The sequence below is a fragment of the Orbicella faveolata genome, unplaced genomic scaffold, assembly GCF_042242905.1.
Source record: "Orbicella faveolata isolate gen_17 unplaced genomic scaffold, um_ofav_v1 contig_36, whole genome shotgun sequence".
In the NCBI taxonomy this organism is placed as follows: domain Eukaryota; kingdom Metazoa; phylum Cnidaria; class Anthozoa; order Scleractinia; family Merulinidae; genus Orbicella; species Orbicella faveolata.
Window position 1 is genome coordinate 8,702,501 of NW_028301565.1, and position 18,525 is coordinate 8,721,025.

An 18,525-nucleotide genomic window follows, 5' to 3' on the forward strand; every position below is an offset into this window, starting at 1 on the left:
TCTCTGTCAGCATCCCTGTTATTGCTGTCAAGTTCCGAAATTTTTTCAGAACCTTTCTTTTCTCTTACCACGAATATTTGCCCGCCTTATACGATAACTATAGCTTCACCCGCGTGGCGAACTTTCGCTTCTTCACTCGTTGATGTATTTTCATTCGTTCTTCGCTGTTTTCGCTTTTTCGAACCGGTCCATGGTTTAAACGTGGTCTATGTTTACTTATAACTTAATAGAGACACGCCTAATGCTGGCTAGTCAGAACAACAATGCTGATCAACTGAGTAGTCAATTCGTGACATCCATATAGGTAATTCCCGCGAAAATCGTCTCGGTTGATTGCATACGCGCCATAGGGCTGTCAATCAAGAGGTAAACTTTTACTTCCGGTTAAAACGTAAAACCGCCATTTCTCCGCCAATATTTAGCCTTTTTCAAATTTTTTTTTCAGAAATTAGAGATTATTCTTCGACCACTATTTTGACCCAAAAATCCAAATTTGAAGAAAATTGCCGACCCGAAGGTATACTGTAACCTTAAGGTTGCAAAAAATATTTTGCTAGATACAGAATACTTAAAATAAATGTTAAGCTTTATGTGTCATTTAAGAGATTGATTGTTGTTGTTTTTCTTAACCTTATGCGAAATAAATTTTACCGAGGGTTAATATTTTTCTCCTTTGAACATCGCTTGCTGCAAAGGTATGTTAGCTAAATATTTAATACAGTCCTGTTGGAACATGAAATTTGAATACTGGTAGTTTTATTGCTGTATCAATAAATTTCCTTCGCGAGATTTGCAAACTTCCAACAATAATGAAGACAAAATTACTTTTTCTTAAACTATCCCGAGTACGATAGAAAGTGTTGCCAGTATGAAAGATATTAAGATATGCGACTAAACACAATGTCTATTTTACACAATTTTATTTTCATTTACAGTTCATCACAAGTGAAAACTTGCGCATCTTGCTCGGGTTTCTCTTATTAAGTTCCATGCACATGACTCTTGAGCCATTTAAATTTGTCTTTCCCATATTAAACAATGCCAAATAAGTATGTCAGAAGTGTAGCAAGGTCACATTTAAGTGTAGTTCTCGGATAAATATTCAGTCTGGCATTGTAGTCATCATTGATGACTTTGGTCCTAACCTATCATTACACCTTCGATTTTGCATGAATTTTGTGGAAAATGCCATTAAACTTGTTGTTAGGGAACATCAACTCAAGAATTCCTTCCCACAAGACATACAGAAGGCGCATGTTTAAGCTGCAGTCAAGTGGAAGTGTCAAACACTCAACAAACTCCTGCCATTGTCACCTCTAAACCAAGGAAGAGCTTGAGTTCCTCTGGAATACTACCAAAAATCTTTGTTTTACCAGCGACTCGTGTTCTAACCTTGACATCTTAGCTTTCTTTCTTTCTGGAGAAGCTTCATCCAAAATTCCACCAAGCAAGTAGGAATCTCTAAATAAAACTTGACGTATTCTGCTATCTGCTCTGCTGAAGTCATGGAGTTCACATAGTCAACAATTTTGCGATCGATTCTTTCTCCATATAAGTGGTTTTGATTATTTGCTTCAGAAACACAACAATTCGTCACCTCCGCAGCCATACGTTTTTGTCTTTCAGGTCAAATATTCCATCCATGAGCAACAACAGAATTCTCAGAGGAATATTGTCATCTTCCTCCAAATCAGTGTCTGCATATAACTGTCTGGCATCCTCTTTCAAGTCATGTCTCTGCCCTGGCTTGGTGAAAATCTTGTGCACCCCTCCTGATAAGCTGTCTGGTACAGTCTTAATCGCATGGGACACATGACGAATTGGAGCCACAAGGGTATCTACCTTTCTAGCAAACTGTCCCTTCTCACGAGCATATGCTCCAGGTATCAGAAAGTTGTTTACTATTTCAAACATGCCCAAATGTTGGCCAAGAACTTCTGTGGACAAAAGAGTCTGTGGGTACGCATCCAAAATATTTCGTTTTTTCTACGGGAAATTCTTGTCCAAATTGTGAAATGTTCGTTTTCCATGGGAAGCAGAAGAGTAGATATTGACCCAAACTTCTCCTTGAGATGCAGATGTAAATCATCAAAATCACTGTATCGTCTGAAAACTGTCCAAGATTTTGTTCCTTATGAACTTTCTTCGTAAACATTGATGGTGTACACCGCATACGTTCTGCCAGCATCGTAACATGAATTTGTCTCTGTGATGGTAGCATTGAGTCTGATATCATCATCAGGGGTCCACAGTTTAACCGCTGGTGCACGTTCCTGCTCTGGTTGGCACAACTCACTGTTAATACTTGCAACATCATCATCATCTGCGTTAGAAGCCATTTCAAGATCATCTGACTTCTCCAAAGGTATTTCCAAATCCAGTAGACATCTGATGTAAGCTTGGCTTTTTAGAAAAGCCCCATAAAATGATTCCTGACCATGGATTTCATACACCTTAGCCTGACAATCATCAAACAATTTGGGGGACGGTTTCTCTTGAGCAATGCGGTTAACAATGTTCTTTGGCATCTCCTTTGATAGCACTACTCCGGGATCAGCCATTTCTGACAGGTACTGGTCAAAAATATTTTGAGCTGCCAGTCGTAATACTTCCACGTCAGCAGCTGGGATGCCAATGTTCTCATTCTCGCCACCATCACTTTCTTTGATCAGTTGCTGTTCCAGACTGAGTGATAGCTGTTGCTCAGCAGTTACACGGTAACTCTCAACTGCCAACCAGAAGTAAAGATACACCTGTCCGTTGATGTTGTTCATAAACTCAATAAAATAAGACAAGGCAGTGTTGTTATCTAAAATGACTTGAAGAGGAAGGGATGGCAGCGGTTGGTTTGGTGCGAGTAATTTGCCAAGCTCGTCAGGCTGTTCTAAGGTCATTGCAGGCAGTTCTCCATCCTCATACTTCAAAAGTCTTTGCTTCACATATCTCCCTTACGAACAAAAGACTACGTAGTTGCTGTCTCGCGGCAACATCAGTCGCATCTGATGCTTCTGAATCATGTGCTCTCAATTTAGCAATCTCTTGCTCAACTTTGTCTTTCGTACCCTCCACATCTTCTACAGCCGTGATGCGTTCCCTGATCATTGTCATGAAGGCATCTCTTGTAAATGCCGAGTCTTGATACAGCCAAGCGATTGTCTGATTGACATAATCTGGGTCACAAACCATGGACACTGTTGGGAAAAGCACGGATGTGGCAATCATTTCCCTGAAAAAATATCTGAATGGTTTGTTGAGTTATTTTTTTGTAAAAAAATACCTCTTAGTCGGCGCGTCGGCTATGTTATGGACGGGCCAATGGATGAGTGAGTGAGTGAGTGAGTGAGTGAGTGAGTGAGTAGTAGTAGTATATCTTTATTGCGCCTTACTCTCCAAAGGGAGGTACTGGTCTGTTTACAATAAAGGTTTAACATTAACTAGTACAATAAGAAATAACATTCACTTGATTCTTTTATAATTCAAATAAAATTAAATAAAAATTATAATGCTCATTTCGTTTGTAAGTTGAGAATCTCTTTTCTTTTTTTAAACATTAAGTTGATATATTTACCTATTATTTTTGATGTAACTCTATTGTCAGCTCTAAGTAAGTACTTAGTTCTCTCGTTATCGCTCAGATTTGCGTAAAGTGCATCTTTGTTTGAAATGTGAGAATGGAGCTCAACTCTTATGGTAGCGTACCCCCGGTGAGTGAGTGAGTGAGTGAGTGAGAGATGTATGTATGTCACACCAATCAGACTGGATCTACTATAAACAGCCAATCAAATTTCTTGTTGTAAAGGTAAATGGCATGTGAAAAGATTTGATCCCAATAGAGTTCAGAACGGCCATATTTATTCTTCTATTAGAGGAGGAAGTATTCATATACTGGGTTTACTTCGACATTTTCTGTGGGTTAGGCTGAGGATTTTAGTTATGAACGAGATGAGACTTGAGGTTTGAAACAGTTCGTGAGTTAGTACCATGCAAATGCAACGAGATATTTTCATTTTTAGTTACAAAGGTAACTTGATACTTTTGTTTTTCACAAGGAGTAAATTCAATTAGAGGTCACGAATCGTCGCTTCTGGTTCTTAGGACATGTTTTAGAGGAGACGAGACTAATTAGATTTGAAAGAGTTCTAACGTTTACAATAGTAAGTGCAGGTAACGATTGTTTTGTTCTTGTTGCATGCAAATATAACGAGATATTTTTATTTTTTAGTTACAAAGGGTAATTTGGCACTCTTGTTTTTCACAAGAGAGTAAATTCAATTAGAGCTGACGAATCGTCACCACTCTTTCCCACGAGATGTTTGCTATCTTTAGATACAAATGGTAACTTAACACTTTAGTTTTTTATATGGGAGTAAATTCAATTAGAGCTGACAAGTTATCGGCTATTGTTTCCAGGATATAAAACAAAAAAGAAGCTTTCATTTCTGGACGGTTTTACGTCTCTGCAGTAGCAGTTTAATAGTTTTATTTGATGACATTTATTTCAGTCCGATATTTTTAAAGGTAAAAAGTATGAACAATGCTCAAATGTTCTTTGAAGACTACGTGGCACCAAGTTAATGCGTCAGTCAATTCCAGCAGTGCCCAACCCCCCCCCCCCCCGGGCTAACCCCCGGGCATTAGCATCTTTTTTTAAAAAATGGGCAAATTCCCCGGGGTGGGGACACATAAGCTGTCTAAATGCCCCGGGGTGGGGACTAAGAAAGAGGGCAAATGCCCAGCCCCTGGGATCGTCGCCTTCCAACACCTCTGCAGTGTTTTTATTAATCAGTGACTAAAACGTTCAACTGTTCAGTATTTTAATGTAACGGTAAGACTTCAAGGACAACGGTACGTGTTAGTTGATTCTGATTTATTTCTTTATATTTGTTTTTAACAGTTTGCTAGAGGATAGCTGGGATCGCGGCGGACGTGCCTCCAGCCGCGAGCGATGATAGGTGCCTGTTTTCGCAGGCTACTTTTTCTGTGAAGAATCAAGACATTTTAAATGATGAGGCATTGCATTCAAGCTCGCAAGATCTGTCTTGAAGATCGCATCATTTGAATTCGCAAACCTTAAGTATTTTAACTCCACTTTCATGAATTTAAAAAATGCTAGGCTAGTTTTGAATGCGAAATGCAAAATTGTCGTGTTCACGTCAGTGATTGTTTTGTGATAAACAAAATATAGTTCACCTTGTCGCTTATATTTATATGCTTAAAAGTAATGAAGAAATATCTAAAATTGAGAAAATGCACCTTTAGAACATCTACAAGTTTCTCTAGTCCCTGACGGACAAGTCACTGTTCGACAAACGCCTCGTCTTTCCCGATGAACTCATCCATAGCACTTTCGAAAACACGTGTGTCAAATGCCCGGGGGTCGCCCCGGGGTACGCAAATGCCCAGCTCCCGGGCCGCGATAAAATTGCAGATGCCCCACCCCCGGGACTGACAACGCGTGCAAATGCCCCGCGGTTGCCCGGGGGGGGGGATGGGCACTGCTGGAATTGACTGATGCATAACGTGCAATTTAATTAAATCAGACGTTCAACGAGTCAGAGAGGTTTTTTCTCTCTTTCTTTCTATTTTCGGTGAAGTAGTGTTGTGTTGTGTTGTGTAAAAAGGGTAAACTTACGACTCGTAAAAAAATGCGATAAGGTCTCTTATTTAACTTGAATATTTTTGAGCAAAAATTCCTCTTGGGGGTTGGAAGGGCTATGTGATCGGTGAGTGAGGGAGTTATGCATGTGCGCGTGTCACACCAATCACAGTGTGGGTTGTATCAAAGAACGAATCAAATTGCCCGTTAGGAAATAAGATGGTATCTACATTAATCTGGAGACGTGTCAGATTACTGTAGTTTGTTCAGGCAAACATTTTATGGCTTACTATTTAGCTATCTTACCATGACCGATGTAACATCGCATGTACATCACAAATTCCCAGTTTCTTTCTTGCTGTACATCGCAACCAAAAAAACTTGTCAAATTAACCAAATCATTACTGTAAACAGCTCCATGAATGCTCCTATCTCCGACACTTCACCAAAAAAATAACTCTTGCACGCCTTGCGTGCCTATGTTTATGAAAGTCTGCTGGAGGCAGCAAGAGCAGCAGATAGCAGCATTTCACTGATGTCTGAGAGATAGTCTTTCTTCTTTCTCTTTTCCCCACAAACAGGCGCTTTTGGGAACATCAAACAAATGGTGGCCTTGTTTGATGAAGTAAGAAATCCCAGAGTTCCCAAAGTATGGAGAGCGTGCATGAGGCAAAAAATAATGTAAGAATGATTTTCCACAGAGATACTAGTGTTGTATTTTGTCCTTGTGGGACGGGGGAAGGAGAGGGGGAGAAGAGAGGAGATCTTCTAGATCATTTAACATCGACCTTACCTTACATTTGTACATTTTTATATAACTATGTTCTTTACTTCCATGGTTGCCACTAATTTATTCACTACATATATATATTTATATACATGAGAGTTATATAAAAAATTGTTACCTGAACTCTCAGGCCAACAAAGGTGTCACATCGTCAGGAGGATCAATAAAGATTTCCAGTCCAAACCTCACAGCATAAGCGAACGTAGAGAGTTAAAAAATTGTGAGGACGGACAACTTCTGACCATGGCTAGATCAGCATAACTACAAGCATTCTTTAGACCCATAGCTGTGCCATGGATTTGAATAAAGAAATTTTCCTTAAAAACAGAATGGATACTTTTCAAAGTTCTGAGTACAAAGGGTACCTTGTTAACCAGGGCTATCCCTCTAAATTAGTTTCTGATCAATTCTCCAAAGCCTCCGCCATTCCTAGAAATGATTTACTTAGGGCTCGTGGAAAGGAAACGAAGAAATAATTTCCATTTGTGATATCATTTAATCCAAATTTACCCGACGTGGGCAACATAATCAGAAAGCATTTGTTCATTCTACGATCCAACCCCAGATTAAAAGAACTTTTCCCTTGAAGCTCTATCAGACCATCTTTTCGTCGGTCAAAAAATCTCAAAGAATTATTAGCACCATCTCGTTTCAAAGCTGTCGAAGAGGGACAAATAAGTCATCAAAACAATGGTTGCTTCAAATGTGATAGGAATAGATGCGACCTTTGTCGAAATTTCTTTGTTGAATCCAAATCATTTCTTAGTTTTCAGACGCGCAAAAAATACACCATTCATTCCAGACTTTCTTGTGACTCAAAAAATGTAATTTATTTGCCTTCTTGCAAGAAATGTCGCTTGCCATACGTGGGATCTACTACTACCGATTTTAGAATTAGGTTTCGCAATCACAAGTCTGCTATGCTCACAAACAAAACAACTTGTGAAGTAGCAATACATTTTAAAAAAATCCCACACACTCTAGGTGATTGTTCGTTCCAATATATTGATCAGGTACAGACCGCAAACAACTCTGAGGAGATCGATAGGCTTCTAATTACAAAAGAGGCTTATTGGAGTGCTCAGCTGTTCTCTTTGGCACCCCATGGTTTAAATAAAAGGAATTTCATTCGAAAAACAGAATTTGCTATAATTAATTTCCTCTCCTATATTGTACGTTACTGATTAGTCGTTCAAAGGCCCTTTTCTTGGATTTTGTCAGCCTTTTAGGTGTTGATTAGACTAAAGGCCCTGTCAAGGGATCTTATTACGATTAATATTATTTAAGGGCCCAGGCGCCAAAGGCCTCGTTTTGGGATTTTGGTACAGTTGATGTTTTCAGTTATATGTAGGGGAGGGTTTAACTTTTTCTAATGCTTACCGCGTTGCCTCTTCGGTTATTTTATTCGTTTTAGCCAGTTTGTTTTTTTTAGTTTTTACTTTTTCTCTCTCATACTCTGCCGATTATTTTCATAGTAGCTTGTTTTCGATTCATTCAATATTTTTCGCCTTGTTGATTTTGTTTTCTGTCCTTTGTTAATTAGCACCACTTTCTGCTCTTTGACGTGATTTTGTACATTTATTAGTTGTCACTTGTAATTACTTAATCACTAGCACCTTAATCTTATTTAAAGCTCGTTTTTATTCAAAGGTTGTAATAACTGAAGGTCTCTGAACGAAACGTTTTTATTAAATTTTTCATTCTTTTTTACGTCACAAGTTTTCCGTCCTCACAATTTTTTAACTCTCTACGTTCGTTTATGCTGTGAGGTTTGGACTGGGAATCTTTACTGATCCTTCTGACATTGTGACACCTTTGTTGGCCTGAGAGTTCTGGTAACAATTTTTTATATTAAATTTTATATACATGTATATATTTGGAAGTGCCCCCCAATTTTGCCATAATGAGGACATGAACCCATACTGTCCAGTGCAAACCATGAACACAGCTCCCTTAAGTGTCCAAAAATAGAATCACAATCAGCCCATCAATCTAGCCTGAGAAAGTTCATCTGTATTATTTCTAAAATGTAACTAGCTTTTAGTATTTCCCAGTTTAACTTGGGTGATCAGGTTCTAATTTTGCTGGATTCACTCTTGTTTTTCTATGCTCTTCACAACCTTGAATACACCTGGTGCCTCTGAAATTTGAATTTACTAATCAGCAATTGGCAGGTGGGGAAATCTGTGTTGTCCTGACATTACATGTTTGTTCACAAAAGAGGCAGTTAAGTTGGGTCACTTTTTAGACTGGAAAGTGTATTCATGAAAAGAGATTTGAAATGCCAGAAATCAAAACAGATTTAAATAAATGAAAAATATGAAATATTTTGCACCTCTATGCTTTCAATTTGCCACCAGAACTGGGTCACCCACAACTGGCAAATTTGCTCTTTGAGTATAACAAGGTAGGATAGCGGTCATGCTATTCTGAAAATACCTTGTTCCTCTACTTTTGCCACAAACCACAAAGAAAAATACTTTTATGTTGTCTTGTTAGGACAGAATGGTTTTGACTGGTGCTTGTACCATGGGGACAGCCACTGTAGGTAAGAAAATGGAAAAAAAAACTAAAACCTGATCACACCTTAACCCTGGCTAAAAAGAGTTTGAGATATTTTCTGTTTAGAAATTACAAAGTTAAAAATTACAAGAGTTACGTACAAAAAAGAAAAGAAACCCAAAAGGCATTTTACAGCACAAAAAATACAGTTTTTAAAACTTCAAAACTTAAATGCTCCAGTTTTAGGCTTTTACACACGAAATAAGTATGTTGTAAGCATTAAAATAAACAAAAGTCAGCCTTCCCAAAGCCGCCTGGTAACAAAAAGTAAACAACAATTCTATTCTCAACAATCATTCCGTCTGCCTATCACAGAGTTTAAGAGGCAAATTTGAACTGCCTAAAATAATTTTGAAGTATGTTTTCTTTGGTAAAAAACCACAGCATAATACACCACTGATGCAATGACTAGCATCACCATACAAGATGGTCTTTCACAACTGACACTCATTCAAATTATTACTGACTCTTCTTGACAACAGGCTTGAAGCACTATGTCAACAAATGCTGGCAATCAATTAGCCATCGGCCAACATTTTCGTTCAACTGATTGTATTACTCTTTGGTTATATAGTTATATCGTATTCTTTACTGCAGTTAAGCTACCATTCTCTAGTTCCCCTTTATTCTAAAATACAAAATAATTCAAGAACAGTAAGCCTTCAATGAATCGCTTGATTCACCATTCATAAGAACAACTGTGTCTGCAATGCGGCTTAAAAGAGCAGCAACTGCATCCATGTCATCCCTTAACCAAACTTGCTTTGAAAGGTATTTCTCAACAGTTGCTTCTGCCTCCTTTGGAGACAGAGATAAACTGGGCTCTTCTGGTAAATGCACAGTAAAGATTATGGCTATGTGTTTGTGCAGTGCATTCTGATCATCACAGTAAGAGTAAAACAACAGGGGTGATGGAGGTGGGAGGAGTTCCAGATGATAAATAACTGCCACTCTGTGGTCATCCAGAAACTTGTTCTTCAAATAGACGTCCATTTTTTTCTTGGTCTGGTCTGCTGGGTACCCTTTTTCATCAGCTCCATCAATTCTGGCTAAATTTCTCTTGTGTCTTGGATCTAGCTTTTCAGCAAGTTTAGTGGCCAGACAATCTACCCACTCATGAGCTGGGGGCGGTGCAGCCAGCAGAAATACCAGTGGTTGTGAAGGATTATTGTTTCTCAGGTGCGCCAAGCCACGGTTCTTTAAAATCTTCCAGAATCTTTCAGTCTGGTTGGTAAATGATTGTTGTAATTTGTCGACGCCATTTCCGAAGACTTTCACCAAGTCGAAGTCACCTTTCATTTCACGCTCAGGGGGTCGATAAAAACAGATAGCAACTAGCACACATAAAATTGCACCGGCAAGAAGAAGTCCCACTGATTTGCCTATGTTCCATAAATCTGATTTCGACTGAGTCTCTTCCATGTCGTTAAATTTTTCGCTATCTCTTGGGTTCTCGATCTGAACATCATTTTCTTTCTTGTTTACATTCTTGCCCACTTCTAGCAACGAGAGAGCTTCACCCGCATGTTCTTCAACGTTCTCTTCTGAGCCCTCTTCAGAATTGTCAACACTCTCATTATTTTCCCTTCCTTCGTCTAACCCGGTGTCCCCTGTTGACTCTTTACCAGTGCCATTTTCATCAGATGTTGAAGAAGCCATTTCCTTACAAGTTCAAATTCTGCTTTTCTCCCTCACATATAGCAAAGTGATAAATTTTCCGCCGAGCACAAAGCGCGTATTTCCCGGAAAACCACCGCTTGGTAGCCGCTCATGTAGTTTGCTGTTCTAACAACGAAGTTCATTGGTCCATTTAAGTGCCCGACCAATAATAATTGTTCTAAGATATTTTCTTGGAATAGGCATCTGATTTTGCTCAAAATGGAGAGACGGAAGCTTGTTTTATTGCTAACATCGTTATTTTTTTCTCAAATAAGCGCATTATTGATTGAAAGTGCCATTGGAATTGTTGCAGTTCCTATGGCTGCTTACCTTGGACGTAAAGTGTACTGTCAGATCGAGGAATGCTGCACCGACAAGTGGTTAGCACCGAACATAACTGGTCTGCAATCGTCTCTCCGAAGACGTGTTTTTGGACAACATTTAGTCACAGATACTGTCTTAAAGGCAGTTGTAGGGCATTTGAATAACAAGTCTCCCAGTAAAGCGTTGGCGCTTTCCTTCAATGGCTGGACGGGATCGGGAAAGAACTTTGTCAGCAAAATCGTCGCAGAGCACATTTTCAAGAGAGGTATGGAGAGTATTTTTGTTCATCAAATTATTGCCACACATGACTACCCTCACGAATCTGATGTGGAGTTTTACAAGCGTCAGCTACGCAATCTGGTGGCCAAATCCGTGTCGGAGTGCCCTAGGTCATTATTCATCTTTGACGAAATGGATAAAATGCCAATTGGGCTCATAGATGTTCTCAAACCTTACTTAGACCACTACCCTGATGTGGGAAAGATAGACTATCGCAAAAGTATCTTCATATTTCTCAGCAACTCAGGGGGTCATCTTATAAACGGTGCTGTGCTAAACCACTGGAAGGAGGGAAAGAAGAGAGAAGACATTAAAATCAAACAGATGGACAAGGTTATTAACCTTGGTGAATTTAACAACAAGGGTGGTTTTTGGCACTCATCTCTAATTGAAAAGAATCTCATTGATTACTTCATTCCATTTATGCCATTAGAGAGATTCCACATCAAAATGTGTGCTAAAGCCGACCTAGAACAGAAAGGACACCCAGTCACTGAACTGATCCTTAACAAGGTGGCCGACGAGCTAATCTACTTTCCAGACGACTTGAAGGTCTTTTCCCAGTCTGGTTGTAAGAAGATTTCCAGTAAAGTAGACTATATTATGGGTTAAGAAAACAAATTGTTTTAGAGTTAGTTTTAAGTATTGCCTCATGTGATTCCTGTTATTACTTCACGTGAACTTTTGCATGAAGAGTCTGTGGTAGGCAGTGGGAGAAAGTTTGAGAATCTGGAGTGGGTAGTTGCCAGTTTCATTCTAGTACACAAAAACTTTGGAAGAAGTGCATAATTTTTGAACCATTTTTCATGTTAATGCTGACAGTTTGGTATTGATTTGTGGGGTCGACAGCCCTGCTTTTTCTCTTCCCCAGGCCTTTTTATCCCATCGGCCAGAAAGTGAAGTTAGAGCAAGGATGCCAGAATCACTGTGACAACCTCCTCATAGCTTGAAGAGAATGAATGCACGCCAGATAAGTTATTCTATATGACATCTACAGGTTATTTGGTCTCACCCAGCTTCTGGTATTCGATGTTAACTCTTGAGACCCAAAAATTCCATCCTCAGCATTAATGTTGTCACAGCCCTGCTGAATAGAAGTGGTTTGGTACAAATTCATTGGTTGGTGCCATAAAATATTCATACCCACCCCAATGAGGGTTATTTTAAGGATAGAGTGCAATCAGTGTCCATTGTTATGTGCCATCCTCTTTAACTTAAGAAAGGTGTTACTACTACTACTGGAAATTCCAAGGGGGAGAATCAAAAGCCAAAATTGGAATTCCCACAAAGATGGGGGAGAGGGTTTCAAACAAACAAACCTGCTGTGGGAGGAGTATGGATATTTTCTGGAACAACATATTCCAGAAAAAAAGGCTATTTTGTACCAAGACAACTTATTATCCGACTCTTCTCTTTGTATAACAACTGACACAATAAATGAGTACAAGTATACGTAATTTAGATATTTTTATGATAGGAAAGCATGACCACATATGACACAAAGGCAGTTCAAAAGAAGAACACTGGATGACATTTTAGGCTGTAATATTGCTGTATACACAATATAATTGTTATTTTTCAGCCTTAGGTCTTCAATGTTACACCATGCAGCACTGATATTAGAAGTTGAAAATAGAGAACTCTTAAGTAATTTGGAGTGCAGGAAGTTAACTTAAGTATTTCTTTCTTATTATTTGCTAGCCTATGTGTAGTCGTACCCACCCCTGAGGAAAAACAGGAGGGAGGAAACGTTCCCTCCTTGCTGTTTTTCCTTGGGGGTGGGTTCAGCGACTTGTAGGCTGAGCATTAGCCCTAGACAGGAAATAGGGACTGCACTAGGCAAGGACAAATTCTTCGACTCTGTTGGGATTGAAATGCAACAAAGGCCTCGAGCCATAGACTAAGGGATATACTTAACACTGAGGGCAAAGTTTTCTGCAATACATGCTGAGCTAAACAGGCCAATGATTTCTTGATTGCTCACTTTCTTTTGTAAAGAGACCTTGGAGTGTTTGGAGAAGTATTCTGCAAAATATGTTTTATATTCATGAAACTATGTAAATTGGATTGTTGTTGTTCAAAGCTTGGTCCACAATACATGCCAACCGAGCCACTGCTCTAAAATGCCTTGCGTGTATTGTCATAGAACAAAGTAGTTCCTAGGAGTTTTACCGGTAGATAAGATGAAGGTGGGCTAAGTGATCTGCGATAAGATGTTTATAACATTGATGTAGATGTGTATTTCCAAGTTACAAGTTTTTTCAACTGTTTTATTAGATAGAAGCCATCATCAAATCGGAGAAATTCAATTTCCCTGAGTTTTGAACTGTATGGAGTAATGTTCCCGCATACTCACTACTATTGTCTTAAAGTATTTTGTTTTAGTCATAAACATCTGTTTTTAGCAATAAATTTAAACAACAATGAAATCCAGTAAATCATACAGTGTGATCCAAACATTAAAATTAGTTATGTCTATTTGCTAATGTAAGAAAGCTAGAGTCTTATTTTGTTAGTGTATTTTCCTTAAAATGAATATTATTAAACATATCTTCTCTGTCACTCCATCAGGGCAGGAAAAAAAAATAAAAGAAATCCGCTTGCCTAGTGCATTTCAGTTTTCAGTTACCCCCAATACAATACTTCTTGCCCAATAGGCCATTCATGTCCAAGGCATGCAATGTTCATGCCTTATCAACTAACAAGACTACTGAGGCTAATTTCACTCTCCCACCGGACCACCAAACTTCCTTTTCCAATTGTCCAAGAGCACAATTTACTTGCCCTGGGTAATTGGACTTGGGTTTTTTCCTGTCCAGACTCTATGATCTGTTTTTCTAAGACATGGTAAAGCACTGCCTTGCAGTGAGTTAAAGATGTCAATAACCTTTTGAAGATTGATCTCCTGCTAACACTTCCATATTTCGTCATCGAAATACAGATTCATTGGTCATTTTCGGAATATAGAAATTTCTGAAAACGTGTCAGTAATCGATTTTACTTTAACTTTGTAACCTATACAATTCCTGACAATCAGAGACAGGTGAATGGACATATCATTGGGTCGCCTGACTCCCTTAGTCCACAAGTTTTTCTTCAGAAGATTGCAAGAAATGTTTTGGTATATACATAATTTTTTTAAAATAAGTATTAAGTTTAATCTGTCATCTAAGAGATGGCCCCTTTATTTTCTGTTGTTTTTTAAATCGCATGCCAAATAAATTTACTCAGTTAATATTTTGTTCCTTTCAACATGGCTTGCTGCAAAGGTAAGTTATTTAAATACAGTTGAACCCCTATTAAACAGCCACCCTCGGGGAAATGTACTGTGGCCGCTTGAAAGGGGCTGGCCGCTTAATAGAGGTAGAAACAACGGAAAAACCATTATTGGGACTTTTTGGCCATCTTATAGTGATGGCTGTTTAATAGGTGGCCGCTTAATAGGGATACGACTGTATTTAGTTTTGTTTATTAAGAACATGAAATTTGAATAGTGGTTGTTTTATTACCATATCAATAAATTTCGTTTGCAAGAGATCCAAACGTCCAATAATAATGATGACAAAATTACTTTTTCTTCAGCTAACCAAAATAAGATAGGACGTGTTGTTGGTATGAGAGATATCAAGATGTACAACTGAGCACAATGTCTATTTTACACAATTTTATCTTCAGTTACAGTTCATCACAAGTGAAAACTTGTGCATGTTGCTTGGGTTTCTCTTATTAAGTTCCATGCACATGACTCTTGAGCGATTTAAATTTGTCTTTCCCATATTAAACAATGCCAAATAGGTATGTCAGAAGTGTAGCAAGGTCACATTGATTGTAGTCCTCAGACAAATATTCAGTCTGGTATTATGCCATCATTGATAACTTTGGTCCTTAATGCATCATTGCACCTTTGATTTTGCATGAATTTTGTGGAAAATGTCATTAAACTTGTTGTTGGGGAACATCAACTCAAGAATTCCTTCCCACAAGACATACAGAAGGCGCTTGTTTAAGCTGCAGTATTGGAAAGTGTCACACACACGGCAAACTCCTGCCATTGTCACCTCTGAACCAAGGAAGCGCTTGAGCTCCTCTGGAATACTACCAAAAATCTTTGTTTTGGCAGCGACTCGTGTTCTAACCTTCACATCTTTCTTTCTTTCTGGAGAAGCTTCAGCCAAAATTCCACCAGGCCAATAGGAATCTCTAAACAACTTGACATATTCTGCTATCTGCTCTGCTGAAGTCATGAAGTTCACATGGTCAACAATTTTGCGATTGATTCTGTCTCCATAAGTGGTTTTGATTATTTGCCTCAGAAACACGACAATTCGGCGCCTCAACCATAAATTTTTATGTTTCAAGTCAAATATTTCATCCATGAGCAACAACAGAATTCTGAGAGGGATATTGTCATCTTCCTCCAAATCAATGTCTGCATATAACTGTCTGGCATCCTCTTTCAAGTCATGTCTCTGCCCTGGCTTGGTGAAAATCTTGTGCACCCCTCCTGATAAGCTGTCTGGTACAGTCTTTATTGCATGGGACACATGACGAATTGGAGCCACAAGGGTATCCACCTTTCTAGCAAACTGTCCCTTCTCACGAGCATATGCTCCAGGTATCAGAAAGTTGTTTACTATTTCAAACATGCCCAAATGTTGGCCAAGAACTTCTGTGGACAGAAGAGTCTGTAGATACAAATCCAATGCATTTCGTCTTTTTTCTAGGAATTTCTTGTCCAAATTGTGAAATGTTCGTTTTCCAGGAAGAAGAAGAGTAGGGATTGACCCAAACTTCTCCTTCAGATGTAGGTGTAAATCATCAAAATCACTGTATCGTCTGAAAACTGTCCAAGATTTTGTTCCTTCTGAGCTTGCACGGTAAACATTGATGGTGTACACTGCATATGTTCTGCCATCATCTTTACATGAATTTGTCTCTGTGATGGTAGCATTGAGTCTGATATCATCATCAGCAGTCCACAGTTTAACTGCTGGTGCACCTTCCTGCTCTGGTTGGGACAACTCACTGTCAATGCTTGCAATATCATCATCATCTGCATTAGAAGCCATTTCAAGATCATCTGACTTCTCCAAAGGTATTTCCAAATCCAGTAGACATCTGATGTAAGCTTGGCTTTTTAGAAAAGTCCCATAAAATGATTCCTGACCAAGGATTTCATATACCTGAGCCTGACAATCATCAAAGCAATCTGGGGATGGTTCCTCTTGAGCAATGCGTTTAAAAATTTTCTTTGGCATCTCCTTGGATAGCACTACTCTTGGTTCAGCCATTTCTGACAGGTACTGGTCAAAAATGTTTTGAGCTGCCAGTCGTAATACTTCCACGTCAGCAGCTGGGATGCCAATGTTCTCATTCTCGCCACCATCACTTTCTTTGATCAGTTGCTGTTCCAGACTGAGTGATAGCTGTTGCTCAGCAGTTACACGGTAACTCTCAACTGCCAACCAGAAGTAAAGATACACCTGTCCGTTGATGTTGTTCATAAACTCAATAAAATAAGACAAGGCAGTGTTGTTATCTAAAATGACCTGAAGAGGAAGAGATGGCAGGGGTTGGTTTGGTGAGAGTAATTTGCCAAGCTCGTCAGGCTGTTCCAAGGGCATTGAAGGAAGTTCTCCATCACCATACTTCAACGTCCTTATCTTTGCTTCACAGATCTTCCTTACGAACAAAAGACTGCTTAGTTGCTGTCTCACGGCAACATCAGCCGCATCCGATGTTTCTGAATCATGTGCTCTCAATTTAGCAATCTCTTGCTCAACTTTGTCTTTCGTACCCTCCACATCTTCTACAGCTGTGAGGCCTTCCCTTATCATTGTCATGAAGGCATCTCTTGTAAATGCCGAGTCTTGACACAGCCAAGCAATTGTCTGATTGACATAATCTGGGTCACAAACCATGGACACTGTTGGGAAAAGCACGGATGTGGCAATCATTTCCCTGAAAAAATATCTGAATGGTTTGTTATGAAAGTCTTCTGGAGGCAGCAGGAGATATAGTAGCATTTCACTGATGTCTGAGAGATAGTCTTTCTCTTTTCCTTCTGATAAACAAATTTGTTCTCGGCATATTTCCTTCTCCATTTCATGCTCTACTTGAAAGAATGCCGTTTCTATATCCAGTGGAGCACTGTCACCTTCACTTTCTTCCACTCGCTGTTTGGCTTGACGGTAAATTTTCAAATGGTTTGTTAAGTCATCCACAAGGCGTGTAGTCAAGAAATTTACCCATTCGACATCTTTGGACCTGTTTGCAAAAGCTATCAGTGCTCTCTGTAGTGTCTGTCTGAGATCATACAAGAAGCCTTCATCTGTACTGATGTTGTCGTAGTACCATCCATGGACGTAATCACGAAAGAAGAGCTGCAAAACCTCTTGTAAAGGTTCATCAATGATGCTCGAACCAGTCAGGCGCTTGTCCATTTTGAATGACAATCTGCTCAGTTGAATTTCTTGAATCACTTTTTCAAGTCCTTTTGACACTGCGCCGAAATCTCCTTCCAGAGTGTTTTTCTTTATCTCTTGCGACATTAGACAACCCCAATAGCCAAGCACAAGAGCGAAACCGACAGCGAACAACAAGACATACAACAGGAGGAAACATGTCCACCATATTCCAAAGGTTGTTAGGGACAAACCGATGACCAGAATCGCCCACCCTGCCTTACGCACATGAAGCTGGCTAGTTTCCATCCTTCAGCGAATTAACAAAACTGGCAGATAAATCACGAACAGTGCAGGAACAGAAAATTTGGCGAAACGAGAAATTGTTACGGTGACAATTTGCGACAGGATCACGGGATTCCCTCACGGTCGAGAGGAGTCTTGGGTAAAGTCCTATGGAGCCCCTCCAGAATGATCCTAAAGGATCCCCAAACCTCATTCAAGGAGAGCCCCAAATAATTTTCCTGAGCGGGGACCTATATTTCTTTAGCTGCGGCGCGACAGAAAATTATGAGAAACGTTAGGGAAAAAAAAGTAGTAAAATAAGCTTTAAAAAAAATAAGATTTTTGAATTTTGCAGAGCACAACTTTCTGATCAAATTAATTTTTTAGGCAAGAAAGTCCTGAGTGAGTAATTTAATGCCCAAATATTTCAACTTTGATTGCTGATAGAAATTGATTAAAATTGATTTAAAAAACAGGGGATCGTTTTGGAATCCAGATCCTTGGATTCTTCTTTTCTATTTTTCAATCGAATTTGATTTGTAAGATAGTGAAAATAAGTTAAAGAAAGAAGTAAGAAAACCTCTGGAACAAGGTCATGGGGTCATTTCTGGGGCTGTACAACACAGGCC

The 18,525-nt window shown here is 39.1% G+C and overlaps 2 protein-coding genes and 2 pseudogenes across 2 annotated transcripts; 1 reads left to right on the forward strand and 3 right to left on the reverse strand.

Annotated features, from left to right (window-relative positions):
- Positions 1–937: 937 nt before the first annotated feature.
- LOC149102189 (sorting nexin-13 pseudogene) lies at positions 938–6,262 on the reverse strand (annotated as a pseudogene).
- A 1,679-nt stretch (positions 6,263–7,941) lies between these two features.
- On the reverse strand, positions 7,942–10,730 carry LOC110064937 (torsin-1A-interacting protein 2-like). Its single transcript, XM_020772044.2, has one exon. The coding sequence runs from the start codon at positions 10,602–10,604 to the stop codon at positions 9,591–9,593; it is 1,014 nt and encodes a 337-aa protein (XP_020627703.2). The 5' UTR covers positions 10,605–10,730; the 3' UTR covers positions 7,942–9,590.
- Positions 10,731–10,766: 36 nt separating this feature from the next.
- On the forward strand, positions 10,767–13,814 carry LOC110067157 (torsin-1A pseudogene; annotated as a pseudogene).
- An 846-nt stretch (positions 13,815–14,660) lies between these two features.
- On the reverse strand, positions 14,661–18,037 carry LOC149102190 (sorting nexin-13-like). The gene has a single exon (XM_089274775.1). The coding sequence runs from the start codon at positions 17,918–17,920 to the stop codon at positions 15,101–15,103; it is 2,820 nt and encodes a 939-aa protein (XP_089130901.1). The 5' UTR covers positions 17,921–18,037; the 3' UTR covers positions 14,661–15,100.
- Positions 18,038–18,525: the final 488 nt, after the last annotated feature.

Excerpts from the sequence above, each read along its gene's own strand:
- LOC110064937 (XM_020772044.2), bottom strand. The coding sequence starts at position 10,604 with ATGGCTTCTTCAACATCTGATGAAAATGGCACTGGTAAAGAGTCAACA.
- LOC149102190 (XM_089274775.1), bottom strand. The coding sequence starts at position 17,920 with ATGGAAACTAGCCAGCTTCATGTGCGTAAGGCAGGGTGGGCGATTCTG.